At 39.5% G+C, this 21,299-nt stretch overlaps 1 protein-coding gene across 2 annotated transcripts in view; it reads right to left on the bottom strand.

The window, feature by feature from the left end:
- Nucleotides 1-21,299, bottom strand: part of adka (adenosine kinase a) — a 284,700-nt gene that overhangs the window by 149,223 nt on the left and 114,178 nt on the right. For both annotated transcript variants that reach the window (XM_056471599.1, XM_056471600.1), the window contains exon 5: nt 5,430-5,602. In XM_056471599.1, coding sequence (XP_056327574.1) covers nt 5,430-5,602 — 173 coding nt within the window. The remainder of the gene's footprint in view (nt 1-5,429; nt 5,603-21,299) is intronic.

The raw sequence follows: 21,299 nt of genomic DNA, 5'->3' as shown, positions 1-21,299 counted from the left end.
TCAGAGCAGACTCTCCTCCATGCCATCATTACGCCTCACAGTGGGCAGAAGGGCAGAGACCCGCGACCTGCTCTCATATCAGCACTCTTTTAACAGCGTCTCACCAGCGGCTGCGTACAGGTGCGCTGGAGGGGGAAAAGTATTGAGGAAGATATTGATCAAACTGCTTTCAGGCCTTGAGCTGCAGGTCTGCGAGTCTCCTGTAATGAAAGGGTCTGCTTTTGACAGGTGAGGTGCTAATGAGAGGAGTCTCATAAGGCCAAGGCTGACAGCTCTACAAGCCGCTGCTCTTTCAAACCGTCTCTAATGCATCGCTTCACTTGCACTAACTCAGTGACAGTCCAAACAAAGAGACCAGTCCTCAGAAATCTGCTTCTGCACTGGCATATCTTCACTGGATACATGAGTCTTTTGAAATGTACAATGCCGCTCAAAAGTTTGGGATCATGGTAATTTTTGGGGTCTTTTTTTAGGAAGTCTGTTCTTCTCATCAAGGATGAATAAAATAAAATAAAATCTAGACCTGGGCGAAGCGGTGGTGCAGTGGGCAGCACGTTCCTCTCACAGCAAGTCGCTGTGGTCACTGATTCAAGCCTTGGCTGGGTCATTTGGCCTTTCTGTGTGGAGTTTGCATGTTCTCCCGTGTTCGAGCAAGTTTCCTCCGATTTCCCCCACAAGTCCAAAGACATGTGGTACAGGTGAATTGGGTGTGCTAAAACTGACCATAGTGTACGTGTGTGAATGAGTGTGTATGGATGTTTCCCAGTAATGGGTTGCGGTTGGAATGGCATCCGCTGCATAAAACATGTGTCGCATAAATTGGCGGTCCATTTCGCTATGGCGACTCCAGATTAATAAAAGGACTAAGCCGAAAAGAAAATTAATGAATGAAAATCTAGACCTGGCCTGTTTTAATTGCCCCTGCTTTCTATTCTATTCTCATTAAATCTATTCTTCTCATTAAGGTTGCATTTATTAAAAAAGCAACTGATTATATATATATATATCTATATATCAAGGGGGCAGGGAGGGGATATATATATATATATATATATATATATATATATATATATATATATATATATATATATATATATATTAGGAGTGTGACGAGATCTCGGGCTATGACATCTTGCTAGACTAAATCCCAATGAGATTTCTCGTCGAGGTGAAAAGTTGTCTCGTAATGTTATGATGGAGCGTGAGGATGAACTTAGAACTAAAGATTGGAGGCAGGATTGAATTTGAACTACAAATCAAGTGCTTTGCACGCACCTGGCAACCCGGGCTGCCCGTGTTGCATGTCACTCGTTTGCTTGGCAGAGTGTGATGTCACCGCATTACTCACCAGAGTTCAAAGGTTGCCACGTCCAAAAGCAAAGGCTGCTACACAAATTGCACGGAAAAGCACTTAAGACATGCTGAAATACATAATCATCGAATTAAGACGTAAAATAGTCCTATTTTAGTCGCATTATTGAAATGCTGTACAGACATGTAAACTCAGTTATCAAACCATCGTGTAGGACTTATAGCAGCATTTTGCGACAGGATAAGCCATACACAAACATTTGTTTGACACTATTCTCTGCACCTACCGAGTCAATAAAGGACCACAGACACACAACTCAGAGTATGCGCATAAACACCCGTCTTCATTTAAGGCGCCTTTCTTTTCATTTAGTGTGCGGTATCAAACTCCATTAAAACTGCTCTCTCCTATCAGTTTTACTCACACCAGTAGCTCAGAGTTTGTCCAGTCAGTATAGTTTACAGCAAAATCTTTTGCAGTGTTTGTATGTCCTTAACAACATAGAATCCATTAAAATAGAAGTAAAATAGTATCCTGTACATATATTCATTTATTGTAAATCTGTTCATAGCTAATACTACCTGTATATAATGTTCATAGTACATCCATCTGTAAATATTACCATAGTTTTTCTATAACTGCACTTTATAACTTATACCTATATCCTGCACTTGCTGCTATTGCACTGCTGGTTAGACCGAAGCTGCATTTCGTTGCCTTGTACTTGTACATGTGTAATGACAATAAAGTTGAATCTAATCTAATCTAAAATAACATTCATTACAAGTTGATATATAATATAAAATAAAATAGTTTGGCATTTTGTGATTTTTTTTCCAGTTGAATAAAAGACTCATATATTCATTCATATATTTTATCGAGGATTAAAAAAAAAATAGTATAAAAATTCTGTCTGGTCTCGTTCTCATGGACCCAAACTTTTGTCTCGTCTCCTGAAGCAAGCATCTCGTCACACCCCTAATATATATAGATTTTATCAAAAAACTTTGACTGTTATTGTACATCATATAACCAAAAGTAGGTGTGGTCTGTGACACAAGGAGAAAGCCATCCGTTAGCATTTGCTTTCATCAACATTCTCTCAACATCAACTGCACGGATGAGAAAAACACAAAATAAAGTGACCGGGATGATCTGAAGTGCCTCTCATTTGTCTGCTCAGCTTTAGAGAGAGCACACCTGTGAGCGGTTGTTCATGCACACGAACACTTTACAATTGTTTTGTTAGCAGCTCTGATTAAAAAGCAATAGCATGAAAAAACGCATGCAAAACAAATGCAGATCACCACCTGAACGATCACGACTTCCTCAGAGGGACATCTATTACTCAGCTGATGACACAGACACTGGTGCCACCGCAAATGCATGTATTTCTTTATTAAAGGAACAGAAGCATTAATAGTCTGTGACTTCAATTCAACAAACATTCTAAAGTGACTTTTATAATACAATCAAATGTCAAGCAAGAAAATTTGTCATCCCTTAAGCAAGCTAAATATATAAGTTTGGTGACACTTTGGTGTAAGTATCAATTACTACTGGTAACCATTTGCTTAGCACCTGCTAATTAATAAGATATTGGCTGTATATTAGTACTTAAAGTATGCTCTCATTGCGCACAACCATATCTAAACCCAACTACAACCTTACTAACTATTAATAAGCAACATATTAGTACTATATTGACCTCAAAGTCTTAGTTAATGATTTGTTAATAGAAGCTAATGTACCTTAAAATAAGCTGTGAACAAATGTTTATAGTGAATGCTGTAATAATTACTGATATTTGCTTCAAACCACAGCAGAACTCGTGTCTTTGATCAACACACAGCGATTTCCTTTCTGAACGATTCAATGGCCCATTCATAAAGGGAGGGAATACATTTCTGAAAGAATCTATCTTTTTAACAAATCGAAAGAATGAATTGCTCAATGACTTGCTCCAATTCAATTTAAAGCTACTTACTGGTCTTTTTAATGGACCCTTTTGACATTTTGGACATTGGAGAGAGAAAAACCTTACAGAAGGACAATTATCTGTGCAGCAATCCACCAACCAGGCCTGTATGGTGGAGTGGCCAAAAGGCATCTGAAGGACTCTCAGACCATAAGAAACAAAATTCTCTGGTCTGATGAGACTAAAATTTATCTCTTTGGGGTGAGAGTCAGCAGCAGGAACTAGAAGACTAGTCAGGATGGAGGGAAAGATGAATGCAGCAATGTACAGAGACATCCTGAATGAAAACCTGCTTCAGAGTGCTCTTGACCTCAGACTGGGGTGACGGTTCATCTTCCAGAAAGACAATGACCCAAAGCACACCAGCAAAATATCAATGGAGTTGCTTCACAACAACTCGGTGAATGTCCTCGAGTGGTCCAGCCAGAGCTCAGACCTAAATTCTATTGAACATCTCTGGAGAGATCTGAAAATGGCTGTACACCATCACTTCCCATCCAACCTGATACAGCTTGAGAGGTACTGCAAAGAGGAATGGGCAACAATTCCCAAAGACAGGTGTGCCAAGCTTGTGGCATCATATTCTAAAAGACTTGAGGCTGTAATTGCTGCCAAAGGTGCGTCAACAAAGTATTGAGCAAAGGCTGTGAATACTTATGTACATGTGATTTTTCAGGGTTTTTTATTTTTAATAAATTTGCAACAATTTCAAAAAATCTTTTTTCACATTGTCATTATGATGTATTGTGTGTAGAATTTTGAGGAAATTAATTAATTTAATCCATTTTAGAATAAGGCTGTAACATAAAAAAATGTGGAAAATGTGAAGCGCTATGAATACTTTCCGGATGCACTGTACACGTGACATATCAGGACACAAATCTGTATAATGACATAGGTATGACACAGGTATTACAAAAAGGAGATGAAATATGAGGACGTTAGTGATGTCCTCATTTCTCAAAAAGCTTATAATTACAGGATGAGTTTTATCAGAGAGTAAAGCTGCACACAGTCTTCTGTGATGGTTGGGTTTAGGGGTAGGGTGGGGTGAAGGCAATACAATATACGGTTTGAGCAGTATAAAATAAATGGAAACCTATGTAATGTACCCTCTTTTCACAAAAACAAACGTGTGTGTGTGTGGTCACGTGATGTGCATTTTCAGCGGTATAGTGTGAACGGAGATCTGTTCAGAAATGCTAGGTGAAACGCCGGTGTGGTTGTGGATCATGTTCGTTCTAAAACACCGTTTTAAAACTAAAATGTATTAGTGTAAGGTGTAAGTGTAAGGTCTAAGTAACGGTCACAAAAAAATACTCACACAGAAGGGTCAGCTAGAGTATTTAAAACACACGCGTGAAAGGGTTAAAAGCTTTCAAGTGTTTAAGATGCTGATGACTGTTAAATGCATCATAGCAGTCTTATGAAAAGAATCCATATTGCATTTCAATATTTTCAAAATTTTTCCCATACTTAGAAGTCAATAGATATCCGCAAAAATCTATTTGGAACAACTTTAAAGCAAGCAAGTAAATAAAAATGTCAGTTTTAGCTGAATAATGCTTAAGATTTGTAACCTTTAATAAAACAGAGAAATTAAGAATCAACTTATTTTGCTAAAAAAAAAAAGAATACAATGAATTCCTTCATTATCTGGCCTTGCTCCAAAGCCAAGTCAGTGCTTCGTCAGGGTTCAAACCTGCTACTCATTTGAACAAATCCTCAGAGCCTATACAATCACAGATTAGTCAATAAGCTTCAATGCTTGCTATCGCATTCTCACCGCAGGCCTGAGAAATAGTAAGTGACATTTAAATAAACACGTCAATCTGCTCCGTTCAAACGTGTAGGTAGCACGTAATTCAGCCCAAGCAGTTTCACATATCTGCTCAGTCATGGAATCTAGCACCCTTCAGGGCCAAGTCATGCGGTGTATCAAAATACCTCTGTGCTGATCTAACCCTGGCAAATAAATAAATCAAGAGCTCTGGCGGAAAAGAGCAGAACAGCCGGCGAGGGAACGCCGAGTCCCAATGCATCGTGAGGTGGGGTGTGTGAATGTGTGTGTGTGTGCGCCGGGGGCTGCTATCCTGAGGAAGCGATAAGGACCCTCCCTAGAGGAAAGGGGTGGCTGACCTGTTGTCGCCAGTGATGCAGGCAGCGCAGCTCCCCGTGGGCTCCTCACTCTGCTCGTAGTAGTGGGCATCCACGTGGGCCTCCTCCGACTTCTCTTTCAGGATCTTCCCGAACTTATCCTTTCCGATGCAGCCGAAGAAGGTGCCCACATTGTGCGGCTCCTGGATCATCCACTGGTCGAGTGGGAAAAGAGAGGAAAAGCGATTATTGTTACACATAAACACAGCTTCCATGTCTGAGAGCATGAAAAAAAAATAGCTGGAAATCACATATCCAGGATCTAGGAAGTTGTCTATATATTGACAATTCCTGGAAAGGCAGAATGTAGTGTGGTGGAGAGAGGCCCCTGTGCGTGCAACTCAGCTAGAGAATAACTAGTAAAAACAGGAAGTAATAGCAGACTGATAAGGAGAACAAATAAATACATTTTGGTCAGATTCAGAGTTTAAATGTTGAAGTCTAGGAACAATAAAGAGATTCGTTCTTTTGTGCATTTTAATGTTTGAAAGGGAAGTGGTTGGGAATAATGAATGATGAAAACTCAATTGTGTGACCAACTTCTAAAATTGAGTTTTCCTGTTTTTTATTTTCACATTCAGTAAATTTCACATTCATTTATGTCTCATTTTCACTGAGCGCTATGGTTCTGTACAGTACAGCACAGTATGGTTCGAAACAGGTCACCCTGATCAGGCTTGCGTTTCTATAGCCAATAGTAGCTTTACTTAGGTGTGAAAATTGGGGCAGAAAGTTGCAATCCACATCCTTATTGCGCAAAGAACAAAGCCATACAGGCTGTTCACATATTACATCTTTTCCAAAATCAAGTTCATTCACTCATTTATTTTCTTTTTTGGCTTAGTTCCTTTATTAATTTGGGATCGCCACAGTGGAATGAACCGCCAACTTATCCAGCAGTTTTTTTACGCAGCGGATGCCCTTTCAGTCACAACCCATCACTGGGAAACACACACACTCATTCACGCACATACAGTACATTACGGACAATTCAGCCTACCCAATTCACCTATACCACGTCTTTGGACTGTGGGGGAAACTGGAGCACCCGGAGGAAACCCACATGGACATGGGGAGAACATGCAAAACTCTACACAGAAACGCCGACTGACCCAGCCGAGGCTCGAACCAGCGACCTTCTTGCTGTGAGGCGAACATGCTACCCACTGTGCCACCGTGTCGCACAAAATCAAGACGCGAAAGGGGGGCCTTGTGCTTGGGTCAGCCACGATTCATTGCTGAGCGCTGTATTTAAAAATGCTGCTTCCTGTGTTGTCATTCCCTTGTCTTGTTCCATGGTGACGAGTCTAGCTCTATCCATTTGGTATTGCACTGTACTGTACTGTGAAGGATAACCCAATAAATACGCATAAAAACATTGTGTACAATTTGTTGGCATCAATCAGACTAAAACAATTACTGTGGGCTTGCATGTTAATATTAGTGTGCAACAGGCCATTTCACTGCAAACAATTGTGAAATTTTGTTATTTTGGAGGTAACTTTATACTAATTTTAGGTGTCCATTCAAAAGTAAGCATTACTGGACATTTAAATAAATAAATAAATAAATAAATAATTTGTATACATTTGTCTTTTCTTTGGCCCTAAAGTGGCATTCAGATTGTATAGAGTTCTGGTCATAAAATCCCCTGAATATAAAAAGATTAACTATAACTGACTTGCACAACCTTGTTGCATTTCTGTCAAAATATCTTAAAAAGAAAACAAGGAAAGCTTATCCGATTAATCGATCAACTACAGATTAATCGATGACTAAAATAATTAATAGCTGCAGCCCTACTGTAAACCACACAAGACCTGTTGGGCCTCTGATCAACACACAGTGATTTCCTTTCTGTTAAAATCTACAATTAGAACTAATCCATGGAACAATAATTCAATGACCCATTAATAAAAAGGGAGATTCAATTCCTGAATGAATCTGTCTTTTAAACAAATCGAATTAATGAATTGCTCAATGATTTGCTCCTTATCTATTTAAAGGCTACCTACAGGCCTTTTTAATATTGCATTTCAATATTTCCCTTTTTCCATACAACAGAAGTCATTGGATACCAGAAACATAAAAAAAAACAATTTGGAACAATTTCAAAGCAAGCAAGTAAATAAAAAAAGTCAAATCAGCACTTCATCAGGGTTCAAACCTGCTACTCATTTACTAATTTTGGCACTGAAGTAGCATTCAGATTGTATTGAGTACTGCTCATAAAAAGATATCAACTATAACGGACTTGTACAAACTTTGCACAAAAGCGGATGGCACAAAGAAACAACATCCAGGATGTCTGTCTGTAGGCTGTGCTAAACTCGATTACAGGGGAGCACTAATTCCAGCACCTTGGACGGTGGCTTACCACAAACACTGTGACATTGCCACTTTTATGGGGATGATGAAAAGGTCTTTCTAGGTTTTTAGTGCTGTGGGGTTTAACCTCCGAAGATTTATTAGAGTACACGATGCTACGTTTGCTGCTTTTATTGCAACCTTGCAGTGTCTGTTGATGGGGCCCCTAGTGAATGAGATGCTATGCCTGAGAGATGACCTGTATACATGAGAAATTAATCACTCCGTCTGTCTGTGATGCAACACACCTAGCTTTACACTGTGGAAGACTGTTTAGAGCTAGACCAAGAGACGTAAACATCATAAAGCTGTTGATGAGGCATCCCAGGTTCCTTAAAGTCAATTTTTACTAAAACAGTCTGACATATTTCTTGCCAATCAAAACTCAACAGCGCTACACTCTGCCAGTTTTCTAATCACAGATTTTAACTCCAAAGTAAATCCACTGGCATGGAAATGTTCTCATATCCATCCCTCCGCTTTGTGCCTTTTAATGATATTTTTCGTGGAGTTGTTTGGAGGCTTCATGTTCATGGTGTAAGTTCTGCCACAATATTGACTTGCCAAATTGAACCTTCCAGATGGTGCATTTATCCTAAAATCAATTGAAAGCCCTTGACTGCACACAAGTTATCTTCATTTAACTATTGATGTCTTCTAAAACCAATTGGCCGCACTAGTGATGCTTACAGGGGTGAAAGTCTTCTCAAATCAATTATTTTGGATTTCAAAACAGTAAGCATACTGGAAGCTACATAAAAAAGGCACAAAAATCAAAACTCTTATCAATTACTCCTGGTGTTCTAACCCAATATGGCACACATTAAGATATTTTTATTAAAAACTGTTCATAATTCAACATTGTATAAAAGCAGGACAAACATAATACTTAAGAATTGACTGAATTTACCACAGTGTTCTGAAATGACACTTCTGTCCAAATATGCCTACCTCCATACTATATATTTGGCGAAAAACTATTTGTGAGGAGAATTTTCCATCAGTTTTACTGAGATTCTGAAGTGCACCTCTTATAGACACTTTACTATCCCATGAGCCCATGGAAGAGAAGAGAATTTGTGAATGGCAGTGAAGCAACACAACTCATACAAATGTTAGCAACAGCACGACTAACATAGTATTGTTAGAAAAGTATTTCTAATGACCATAATAATCCTATAAAGATCATGCATTTCTAACAGTCGCAATGTAAACACAAAGTAATTTTCAAATCAAATGTACTACCTATTAGACAGCATGTGATTTTGGCACTGCAATTTATTTTAGAGGGCCAAGCATCAAATGGGTATGAAACGGAGTGATTGTATTATGTATTTTCATAATGTAAACAAAATCATAAATATCTAATCAGCCATTTAACAACTCAATGAACAAAGTATAGTGAAGACGATCTGTAAAGTAAATTTTTTTGTGGATGTACATATTTTCTTGATGCCAGAGATCATCAGTTACACTTTATTTTAAGTCACAATTCCTACTATTAACAAACCTTTAACTAAGACTATTAGCTCAAACTATTAACTAGCTGCTTATTAATAGTTAGAAAGGCTGTAGATGGCGTTAGGTATTGGGAAGGTATTGTAACTTTATAACCATTTATAAATATTTAATATCTTAATAATAGGCAAACAATAAGAAAGTAGTTACCAATCATACTGTTCATACTGTACAATAAGCATACCTGCCAACACTCCCATTTTTTCCTGGGAGTCTCCTATATTTCAGACCCATATATTTAGTTATTTTTCCCCAGAAAACTCCCGTACTTTCACCCCCACCCCCTGGTCCTAGGCTTTTTGGTACATTCTGTAAAACCCACCGATCACCAACTCTGGTATAGTATCTGTTTGCAGCGGCTGGCCGAAACCTGCTCTTAGTTAATGCTCTGAGAGTTAACAAGTATTATTTACCATTAATAAAGATAAATATTAATCCATTCATTTTCTTTGTGGCTTAGTCCCTTTATTACTTAGAAGTTGAAAAAAGTGGAATAAACCACCAACTTTTCCAGCATATGTTTTTACGCAGAGGATGCTGTTTCAGCAGCAACCCAGCACTGGAAAACACCCATATACTGTGGCATTTACACACATACACTACGTCCAATTTAGCTTATTAAACTGACCCATAGTGCATGCCTTTGGACTGTGGGGGAAACTGGAGCACCAGGCGGAAACCCACGAGAAGATGCAAACTCCACACAGAAATGCCAACTGGCCCAGCCGGGGCTCGAACTAGCGACCTTCTTGCTGTAAGGCGAAAGTGCTACCCGCTGAGGCACTGTGTCATTTTAAAGATGAATATACTGAATATTAATAATAAATACTGTAATAAATGTATTGTTCATTATTTGTATTTGTTAGTAAATACAAAACTTAAGTTGGAACCTTATTATACAGTGCTACCATCATTTTTAGTTGAAGCAAGATCAGTGTGACTCGGTGCTGTACGCAACAAAGTCCAAGTGTGGTCCAAAAAGTCTAAAAGGAAGATTTGCACATGCATAAATTAGGTGCTTTTGATTTGGTGTTGACTTACACCTCCGATGTTTGAAATGCGCAAATGCCCAGCTCTCTCTGATCATCCCCGCCGAATCTAACATTTCCTGAGGTCATCTCCCATGATTCCTGCTGCTTCTGTTTACAGACCCAACACTTACAGACAACAACACTCTAACATGACATGCTGCGTTGCATTTTAACCACACCTGGAGAGTGTTTTCCGCCAGGTGCAGTTACTTGACAACAAACCATGGGGGGAAAAAAATAAATAAAAAAAATCCTGAATGTAAAAGAACAAGCATCTAAATGTATACATGTCAGTATTGGGACTCGAACGGCAGCTGCGCACATCTTTGATCATTGGAGACAGCAGAGCTCCAATGGCAGCTGATTAGGAAGGATGGGGTCGGGGCGGCGCTTCTAATAAGCCTCCAAAAACAGCTTGGCACAGCACACACCTTTGTTCCGACTCGCATAATCAAAGCCAGCCAAAAACCGCGGCCAATCAAAGAGGGCCGCTGTGAAACACCAGTCTATTCGTCTCCATCTACTGCAATAACCCCCTCCTGCTGACAATTACTTTCAAATGGAGATCTAAATAAAAGATGATATGTCCATTAAGACAAAGAGCTATCTGCAGGGTCGCGGGGAGGTCGGTCTGCGGCAGGCGTAAGGGATATTCATGCTCAGTCACATCCCAATTACCCGCCAGCAGCACTGGCAGGGTGTGAGCAAACGTGCGTGAGGGAGGCTTCATTACGGAGGGGGATGAAGTGCTGAAATTAAACAGCAGTGTCTCCCGCTGCGTTGAGCCCCCCGGCCTGGAGCTCTGACATAATGTTGCTGCACGTGATCACAGAAGCCAAGACTCTCTCACACACACACACACATGCTGTACTGTACATGTGCATATATTAGGGCTGTTTGGGGAAGTGAAGAGAGACATGCAAACAAAAACAAATAAATTATGCAAAATGCTGATGTTCCCTCAAAATCTGCTGATCATATGGAAAATACTTCTTTTTTTTTTACGTTAAGACTCCAGCACAGCAGGTAGAGTCAGATTAGGCTAAATAAAACTGAATTCTGTACATGCATAGGGCATCACAATGTTTTTCCACATAAATATTTAATGCTTTATGTTTCTGAATATCTACATATTTGCACTTGAATGAATCAAAGTAATACATCCAAAATAAAAGCTTGTATTTCCATAATATGTGTGTACTTCCAAGTGTATAAATATTGTGTATAAATAAATAAAAAAATATATATATATAATAGAGAACCAAAATATTTACATATAGAATTTTCTATATAATTTGCAGAGGTGTAAAGTAACAAATTACAAATACTCAAACTACTGTGATCGAGTAGTTTTTGTAATTTACTAGGTTAAGTGTCTAAGAATATGTCCAAAATCCTTACATGCATCGACCCAGAAACTGTTTAGATGCACGTCACTGATGAGAAGACACTGATGTTTACTGTATGATGACCAAAATGGGCGTAAACACCCAGCAGGCACAAGACGTCAACATGACGTTATATTGTGGAGACGTTGCATTTTGTTTGGAAAAGAAAATTGTGTTGACATCAAAACTCAATGTCAGGCCGACGTCAATGTCCAACGCTCAACCTAAAAATCAATCCAATATTAAGGTCTAATGATGTTACAGCTTGACGTTGTGTGGACGTTACCACTATCAGATGTTGGATTTTGGTTGCCATACCTGATGAATAAAAGTCAGTTTTTGACATCAATATGATGTTGGTTTTAGATGTTGGCTCGACGTTTGATTTTGGTTACTTTCCAACACAACCTAAAATCAACCAAATATTAACGTCAACGAGATATCGAGATCAAAATAATGTTGTCCTTAGACACTGCCTAGACATTGAATTTTGGTCACCTGACATCACAACCTAAATTTAACCTAATATTAACATCCTATGACTAGGGCTATGACTATTTGTAGCTTAATAATAAACAAACAAATAAAACGTAACATAAAAGTTCAAATGACAATCTCTAAACCATCCCCACCATTCTCCCTCTTTTCTCAGATGGGATGGTGCGCCAAATCAAAGGTTACCATAGACCAACTTTGGCCCACGGGCCCTAGTTTAGGCATCTATAGACCATTTTGAAAGATGTAAACAAAGACCCCAACGCATTTCCTGTTTTACGTTTTTAATTTCTATAGCTTCCGATAATGCAAAAAGAGCCACATATTGATAAATAATGTTATAAGAGCTGTTTTAACATTAAGTTATGATTGAATTGCCTCGTTACAGTTATGAAATAGTTTGATCACTAGCAGGAAATGTTCATAACCACAGTGAAATGGTCTATAACAAACTTGAATGAACCAGAACTGTCAAAATCCTAATTATGTCCCACACTATGATACTCCTCTAATTGTCTGAAAGGCATTAATTGTTACAGATGTGAGGATTTTTCTGGAGTGAGGTGACCCAGCACGTATCCCAGCAGCCACCAGCTGCCTCCCCTCTGTCACATGCTTGCTGCAGTTATTCCTCATCTGCCAGAGGACAACCAGAGCGTCCACTGACGGCCCCTAGCGAAACACCAGGCTCCATAACAGAAGCCCACCAGATTCTGACGTATCAAAGCACATGGAGAGAGAAAAAAAAACCCTCAGAGCCTAGAGTGAAGTGATCCGTTTCATAATCACGGCTTTTCTTTTGATCTGCACCACAAAGAGGCTGACTAGTAACTAAAGCAGAGCTGTAAAAACCCAACAAACTGCGCTAATTCAGGTAAAAGCGCGACATAACCTAATTCCGAACTATAATCCTTCAGAAAAACCTGACGTACCTCATGCCAGGGGCTTAAAAAGGAGGTCTGAACACAATGCCTGATTAGGGTTGACTGTTTGGCAGAGCTACGGAGAGGCAAAAATTAGATTAATTTGCTTTTGACACACTGTAATAATCTAATAGCATTTAGCTTGGTGAACCAGGGCTTAAACAATGGCGCTGAATATGCTCTTTAACCTGAAAAGCTCCCAGAGCCCCAGCCAACACGTCTCGGGATTAAAAGCCCTCAGTAACCTGATGGATGCAACTCCAATTACGGGCTTATCAAACTGGCAAAAACCGCAGCGCAGCTATTTATAGAGCAATCCGGAACAGTCAGCCAGCGCTGGCCTCCCAAAAGTAGTCATGAGGAAATCTGGCCCGCGCGAGCAAGAGCGATTCTTCCACCCAACGTTGACGAGTACCCTCTGTGTGCTGACGTGGGCCGCTGGATGTGACTGATGCGCGTTGTGCGTTCGCGTGTCAGTTTTGAAGCTAACTGAAAGCAGCACTTGACAGAGGAGAGAGAATGATGTGAGAGGAGAGAGAGAGAAATGAAAATGAGTCATATCTCTAAGGACGCAGACAGAGAGGAGAGCTGTGCACAGGCACGGCTGTCACTGGCCGCAGACACATGAATAAATAAAGGCATTATAATGAAGACAACTCGCCGTCTGCCCATCAGAGCCTGCCCAGCCTGGCACCAAAGCTCAAGAGGGAGAGAAAGAGAGAGAGACTGCAAACGAATTAAAAAAAAGAAAGAATAAGACAGAGCGAGACAGGGAGGGAAGAGAGAGCGGCCCATCACTGTGATTGACAATGATGAGCACTGTCTGCTTCCATTAAATCAATCATCGCTATAGGACTCGAGTCTCAGCTCTCTCAATAGGCTAACAAGCTCAGGACTTGAGCGTCTCCATCAGGCGTTTACTCTGGCGTCGCCCCGCAGAGCGAAACATCTGGTCAGTTTCTCTTATCTGCTTTATTTCACGCTCAGGTGGCTTAGTGAGGTGTTGTGTGCCGTTCCCCTCCGCGCGCCCCCTGCCAATGGTGTCATATTTGGACTGCTGTCTGTGACATTCTCTTTCACACCTCCCACCGCTGGCCTGTTTCCATGTGACATCCTCACCATAGCGACAGGGCCGGAGGAGGAGGACGGCGAGGGATGATCAGATGCGTGTGGGCCTGTCAGGAGTCTTCTGCACTCTGTCCAGACCAGGAACAAGTCATGCTGGTTGAGGCATTCAACAACTGACTGGTCCATTAGGGAGGCTGACTAGTTTCACTACAGTTTAGCTTTTTTTCTTAACTGGCCAACTATTTAAAAAAAAGAAAGAAAAAAGGCATCTAGCATAAGCAACTTTTGGGAAAAGTACTTTGAATGTGCGAGGCTACAAAGCCATTTGCAATCTAAAGTCAGACCCCCTAGTGTTTCACGATTACGCAGTCGCTGAATCCAACCTGCATTTAAACTTTTAAATCTAGTCATGTCAAAGCAGTAAACAAATCAGCATACTATCATCTCAAAAACATTGCAAGAATTAGATGCTTTGTATCCAGTAAGGACTTAGAGAAACTTATTCATGTTTTGATCAGCAGCAGGGTGGATTACTGTAATGGCCTCCTCACTGGCCTTCCAAAAGACAGTCAGACAGTTGCAGCTTATCCAGAATGCTGCGGCCAGGATTCTGACCAGAACTTGGAAATCAGAGAACATCACATCTGTCCTCAGGTCTTTACACTGGCTCCAAGTTACATTCAGAATAGATGTTTAAAGTATTATTACTTGTCTATAAATCACTAAATGGTCTAGAACCTCAATACATTACAGATGTACTCACTGAATACAAAGCTAACAGATCACTCAGATCTTAAGGATCATATAAACTAGAAATTCCAAGGGTCCAGTCAAAGCAGGGTGAATCAGCCTTCAGCTACTACACCCCCTGCTGCTGGAATCAGCTTCCAGAAATGATTAGATGTGCTCCAACATTAGGCACATTCAAATCAAGACTGAAAACACATCTGTTTAGCTGTGCCTTTACTGAATGAGCACTTTGCTATGTCCGACAGATCACACTATTGTGTCTCTTTTCTTTTATAATCTGTTTTTAATCAATTTTATTATTTTCTTTTACTTGTCTCTTTTATTTCTGTTGTATGTAAAGCACTTTGAATTGCCACTGTGTATGAAATGTGCTATATAAATAAACTTGCCCTGACTTGCCAAAATGCAAAATAAGCACAAAAAAGTAAATAATCTCATAAAACATCAAATTCCAACCCATATAATCTTCCATAGAAGATTTATTGGGAAAAGGAAAACACTAAACTTTATTTAAGATTCAACAGACAAAACTTTAGATCAGGGATGCCCAAACTCGGTTCAGAAGAGCCAATATCCTGCAGTGTTTAGTTCTAAACTCACGACTCAGCCACAACTGAACCAGCCAATCAAGCTCTTTCTAGGTATACTAGAAACATCCAAGATGGTGTGTTGAAGGATGTTGGAGCTAAAGTCTGCAGGTCACTGGCCCTCCAGGACTGAGTTTGGGCACCCCAGCTTTAGATATACATGTAGAAAGACAGAATGGATGTATTGAATTGACAGTTACAACGACACAAAAGTTCAAGCGAAGGAATAAACAAACGAATAATACGACACTTCGAACGAATGACTAAACCAACAAATGATGCGACAGTTCAAATAAACAAACAAACTACACGGCAGCTTGAATGAACGAACGAACAAATTAACAACATGACAGTTTGAACGGCACGACAGTTTGAAGAGACAAACAAATGAACAGTCAACAGATAGATTGATCGATCTCCTGGTCTTTATTTCCAACAGCTGACTAGTTGACTAATATTTTGCACACCTACTGACTAGTTAATTTTGATGTATATAGTTTTGCACATTATTCGCTAACTGCCTCAGACAAACACAACAGATTTGGCGACAAGTGAAACATACAGATCTCATCTTTTCCCATCCACAGCCCCAGGAGCAACATAAACACGCAGCCACGCTTCCCTGTAATCCCAGGCATTTCGGCACCATCTAATTTTCTCAGAGTGTAGGCAGACAGAGATGGAGGGGAAAAGTGAGAGGGGAAAAAAAATGTCTCATTACATAAGCTGCTTGTGCGACTGCAGTGCCCACACCATCCCAATAAGTGGCAGTTTTAGAGCAATCTAACGTAACAATCAAGGGACACACACACACATGCTCAGAGCTGCTGGGTAATGTGCCGGAACGCAGACTGTTTTCATACAGAGTTTGACTGCTTGCTCAGAGCCAGAGTTCGATTTCACCATCCTCTATCCCTGCAGGCCTTTAACAATATCTGGTCCTGCACTGAATTATGATTGTGTCATCATGACATCAAGATGAGCACTGAATACCGCGGGCAACTGTTACACAATAAATGTCTGAAAAACATTCGGCAAATGCTAAGTTTTCTTGCAACAACAACAACATCTTTTTTTAATATTACTTTCATCTTATTTGGTTTGATGTTGTTGAAATTATACTAATGAACATCATATTTAACTGTAGCTTAGGGGGAAATGTTGAACAACAAACAGGTAATTGTGAACAATGTAATTTTTCACTGCTTTTATTATGTATGTGATTGTCAGGGAGAATTGTAGCAATAGTTAGGGCAGGGGTTTCAAAACGTTTCAGCCCATGACCCCTAAAATAACAATGACTCGCCACCCCCAATATTCTCTGAGGTGATTATAAATATATACGCACAAAACGACGCACACATACAAAAAGGCCCAAATCTATTCATCGTTTAGTTTTGGAGAACACCACTCGGAGACGTTCCTCCATGTTCAGCTATAGTCTGTATTCATTTGTAATGTGTGTGAGTGCCTGAGTGTGTGTGAGAAAGTTTAACCTGGTGCCATTAAATTAATGTGCTGCATCTCACGCTATAGCTGTGTCTTTCATATGATGTAATCACCCCAGGGGTCGCAAAAAAAAAAAATTATAGTAATTAAATTGATCAAAAGACTGATGGCTTTTTATTTGCATGTGGTTTTAAATATTTATTATTAGCATGTTAACAATGTTACTATTAACTACTATTTTGTTATTCATTAGGTTATGTATAAAACATGATCATTCTAATAGTTTTTAAAATTAATTAGATTTTTATCAATCACCAAGCGATCCCCTTTCATTGTCTGGCGAGCCCCACTTTGGGAACCACTAACTTATGCTGAGTTCAGACTGCATGATTTTAGCCCCGATTCTGACTTGCTGAAAGGTTTTGAGAAATCGAAGACAAATCCCTGAAGTCACAAGCAAACCAGTGCTGGTTCACGTGAGTAACAATCACACAGTGTGAACTATAAGACACGATCTGAGAGAATCACAGATGAGTCGCCAACACCAGTCAGATTTTTGACATGCTAAATATCTGGATCTGTCTGCGATTCAAAATCATGCTGTGTGAAACATGTTCTGACGGAAAATAACATTGGCGATTACTTACAGCCAATGAGAGAGCAGCATCCACTAGTATGGGTATCTGCAGGCCAGAGGAGGTTTGGGAAGACGTTAAAAGGGCTTCTTTTCTGTCTATTTGGACCCAATAAATGGTGGAAAAACAAATTTGGCAGGTGAGCAAAATCAGTGCATTTTCTACTCCACTAAAGGCTTCTTTCTCATTTAGTTAATAACAAAATATATACTATGAGACCTCTCGTTGTTTCCATGTCACTTCTCATGTGTGTTTGGTTGTGAGACATAGTTTGAGGACCAAGACAAAGCTGTCTTCGATTCTCCTATTGTAAAGTCATGCAGTGTGAAACCCCATGTCGCCGATCCATCCTGCAGTCTAACACAGCACTGACAGAATTCTACCCCAGATAGTCATGCAGTGTGAAAACATCTACTTTAAAAATGGTGCAGTATGAACTCAGCATCAGGGAATACAAACATCTTTGAGAAGTGAAGATTTAAATAAATGATTTTCTTTTATTTACATTTTAAATTGATGAGCTGTCAATTGTCACTGTCACACAATGAAGACAAGGATGGTTCTCTCTTTTCATCAATTTATTCAAACACAAGTGGATTAATCAACAGGAGAAGCAGGCAAGTGATAGTCTTTGCAGATGAGCAGATGGAATGTTGTTCACAGGGTAAACGAGAATCTTCATTTAAGCATAAAGCATAAAGTCACTTCCCTAAATGATAGCTTGTGCATCCACAGGTTTAAAAGAAACGTCCATAGGAGAAGGGAATCATCCACGGAAGGCTAGTCAGGGAACAGGTAAGGTGAACCATCTGACATCGATTCCAGCCACTGACTGACTGGAATTGAGGAGGCTATATGAGGATCGGTGATTGCTGGTGCAGGTGTGTCCAATTAGAATGCAGGTGAGAGTGCTCTGGTGTGATGAGAGGTGGCAGGAGACGGGGAGCGATGATTGGAGCTGAGGGAACGTGACGGTGAGGGAGAATGGTGGTTGGAGCAGCAGGAACGAGCGGGGATGTGACATAAATACAGGAAGTACGTACATTTACTACAGTTCTCACTAACTTTTAGCTAGTTATCTAAAAAAAATACTATCGACTATATTTAATAAATAGATTAAAACAGACAATTTTAACAAGATGACTATTAAGTTATTCCATTGTATTTTAAAAAGTTTCGCGATTACACATTTTCAAAAAAAATATACATTTTAAAAGAATGAAAAAAAAAAAAAAAAAAAAAAAAAAAAATCACATTTATACATATATGCAAAAATTGGTTAAAAAAGCATGTATCATGTATACTGGGCTAGTATAGAACTATTGCCATGTTAGTAAATAATACCTGTAGGGAAGTGATGATTATCTCTTTGTCAGCAGGAGTTCTCAGGTCTAATGCAAATCAAGTTTTAACTGTAATTACCATTTTTAAATGTTCAAAAAATAATAATATCGTAGGATGCAGGGCTGCGCCTGATCAGTATCTAAATGGCAGACCACATGGGAAAGCTAGGTTGCTGCCGGAAGTGGTCTTAGTGAGACCAGCAGGGGGCACTCAAACTGCGTTCTGTGTGGGTCCTAATGCCCCAGTATAGTGAAGGGGACTCTATACTGCTCAGTATCTTTCGCATGAAATGTTAAACCAAGGTCCCAACTCTCTGTGGTCATTAAAAATCCGAAAAAGAGTAGGAGAATAACGTCGACATCCTGGTTAAAATTTGCCCGCTGGCCTCTGTCCATCATGGCCTCCTAACCATCCACATATCATAATTGGCTTCATCACTTTGTCTCCTCTCCACCAATCAAGCTGGTGTGTGGTGTGCGGTCTGGCGCAATATGGCTGCCGTCGCGTCATCTAGGTGGATGCTGCAAACTGGTGGTGGCCGAGGAGATTCACCCCAATGTATAAAGCACTTTGAGCGTCTAGAAAAGTGCTATATAAACGTAAGCACTTTTCAGTTTAAATGTATATACATTTTTACTATTATTATTATTATTATTATTGTCTAAACATCAACTCATTTTGACAAACTAATATGCACATATCATATATTTTACAAGCATGAAATGTGGGATGAAAGTTAAGGGCTTAAAAATACGTCAATTGCACTGATGTGCATTTAGAACTTGCAGTGTATATGGATCCATCGCCAGTGTTGGTGCTAATATTAGTATAGTAAATCCACACCTCCACACAAATCGAAACCTACCATCTACAGACCTGTGAATACAGACATATTCATACCTCACACATACTATGGACAGGCATGACGCCACTGTTTTCAAACATTTCTGTATTGGGTTTTTACAAGGAAACAATAGCTGCGGTGTTCTGTGTCTTGTGGCCACAAAGGGCCCCTTAGTAACAACAGGAAAAGGATTAGCCTTACTGTTTTGCTCATACTCTTTCTTCCGGTTTTACTATTAATACCAGGCAGATTTGCAAACTGAATGTAGAAGCAGCAGCACATAACACCTACTGCTTGATAGAGTTTCTTACTGTGGAAAGAATCAGAAAATGCATTACACTCTAATAGGCTAATCATGTCTAATCAATAGCAGTTCACTCTCTGTGGATAGTGTTCATACCAACTGCAAACTATGCTGGAATCCACATGAACCATTTCCCAAAATCGTTATATTGAGGCAGAGTTAGCTGTATATGGATACCATGTAACATTAACAAGAAACACATTGACTGTGCTTAAGGCCAATGATAAGCTAGCTGCCTAAAACTGTCTAAATGGCATGACTACAACTCGCACTAAATAGCTGTGTGATGTATCCTGATCAATATCACACGGTTCATTCATTCAACATGTCCCCAATTCTCTCAAAGTTCAAACAAACATGTTGGACACCCCAAAAATCATAACGGATGTACTAAAGCAACAAAAATCAACAATGAACTGAAATGAGCTCAATTATGGCACATCTTGCTACAGTTGCATTATAGCACAATTTAGATTTACCTTCAATTTTGATGTTTGCATCAATGATTGTTACTTTCTGCAAAATTACTTAGCTGCTTTTAAACTAACATAAAATAAATAAATAAACCAAAGTCAGGGCTACAGTACACCAAAGGTCTAGTTCACACCTAAAAGCAACCTGTATGGTTTAATATAACATAAATAAAGTCAATTTCTAAAAAAATGCCATAGAAAAGCCATGAAAAGATCCACATTATCACACATTTTTTACATTATCTTAGATATGCAATGCATGACGTCAAATGCTTGCACTCTGAGCTATTTTACTGTTGCTATCTACTTCTATTTTTTCCTGCGACACAACTTGGAAAATAAAATACTGATATGATGTCCTGTTATGCAGCTTTTGGTTGTAAGTTGAAGGGCAACCAGAGAAGCAATGCAAGACTTCAATGCTTTTCAAGCAATGAAATAAGGAGAGAAAAAAATGGAAAATGCCGATGAATGAATAAAGCTGCCAAAAGAGCAGTCTTTGTTTTTTCCACATTAGCCCTCATATCTGAGGCTTTCAGGAGATATTTGATTTTTCCCCACAAGCAAACTAAATGGCAAAGAACATCGCGTGAAATCTATACTGAGAAACGACGCACACAAGATGAGCTACATGTAAAAATGTCGACACTTGTAATGATGCCACAGCTCCTGATCA

The sequence above is a fragment of the Danio aesculapii genome, chromosome 13 (genome assembly GCF_903798145.1).
Source record: "Danio aesculapii chromosome 13, fDanAes4.1, whole genome shotgun sequence".
Lineage (NCBI taxonomy): Eukaryota > Metazoa > Chordata > Actinopteri > Cypriniformes > Danionidae > Danio > Danio aesculapii.
Note: the sequence above shows the minus strand (reverse complement) of the source record. Positions and strands in the feature narration are given on the sequence as shown.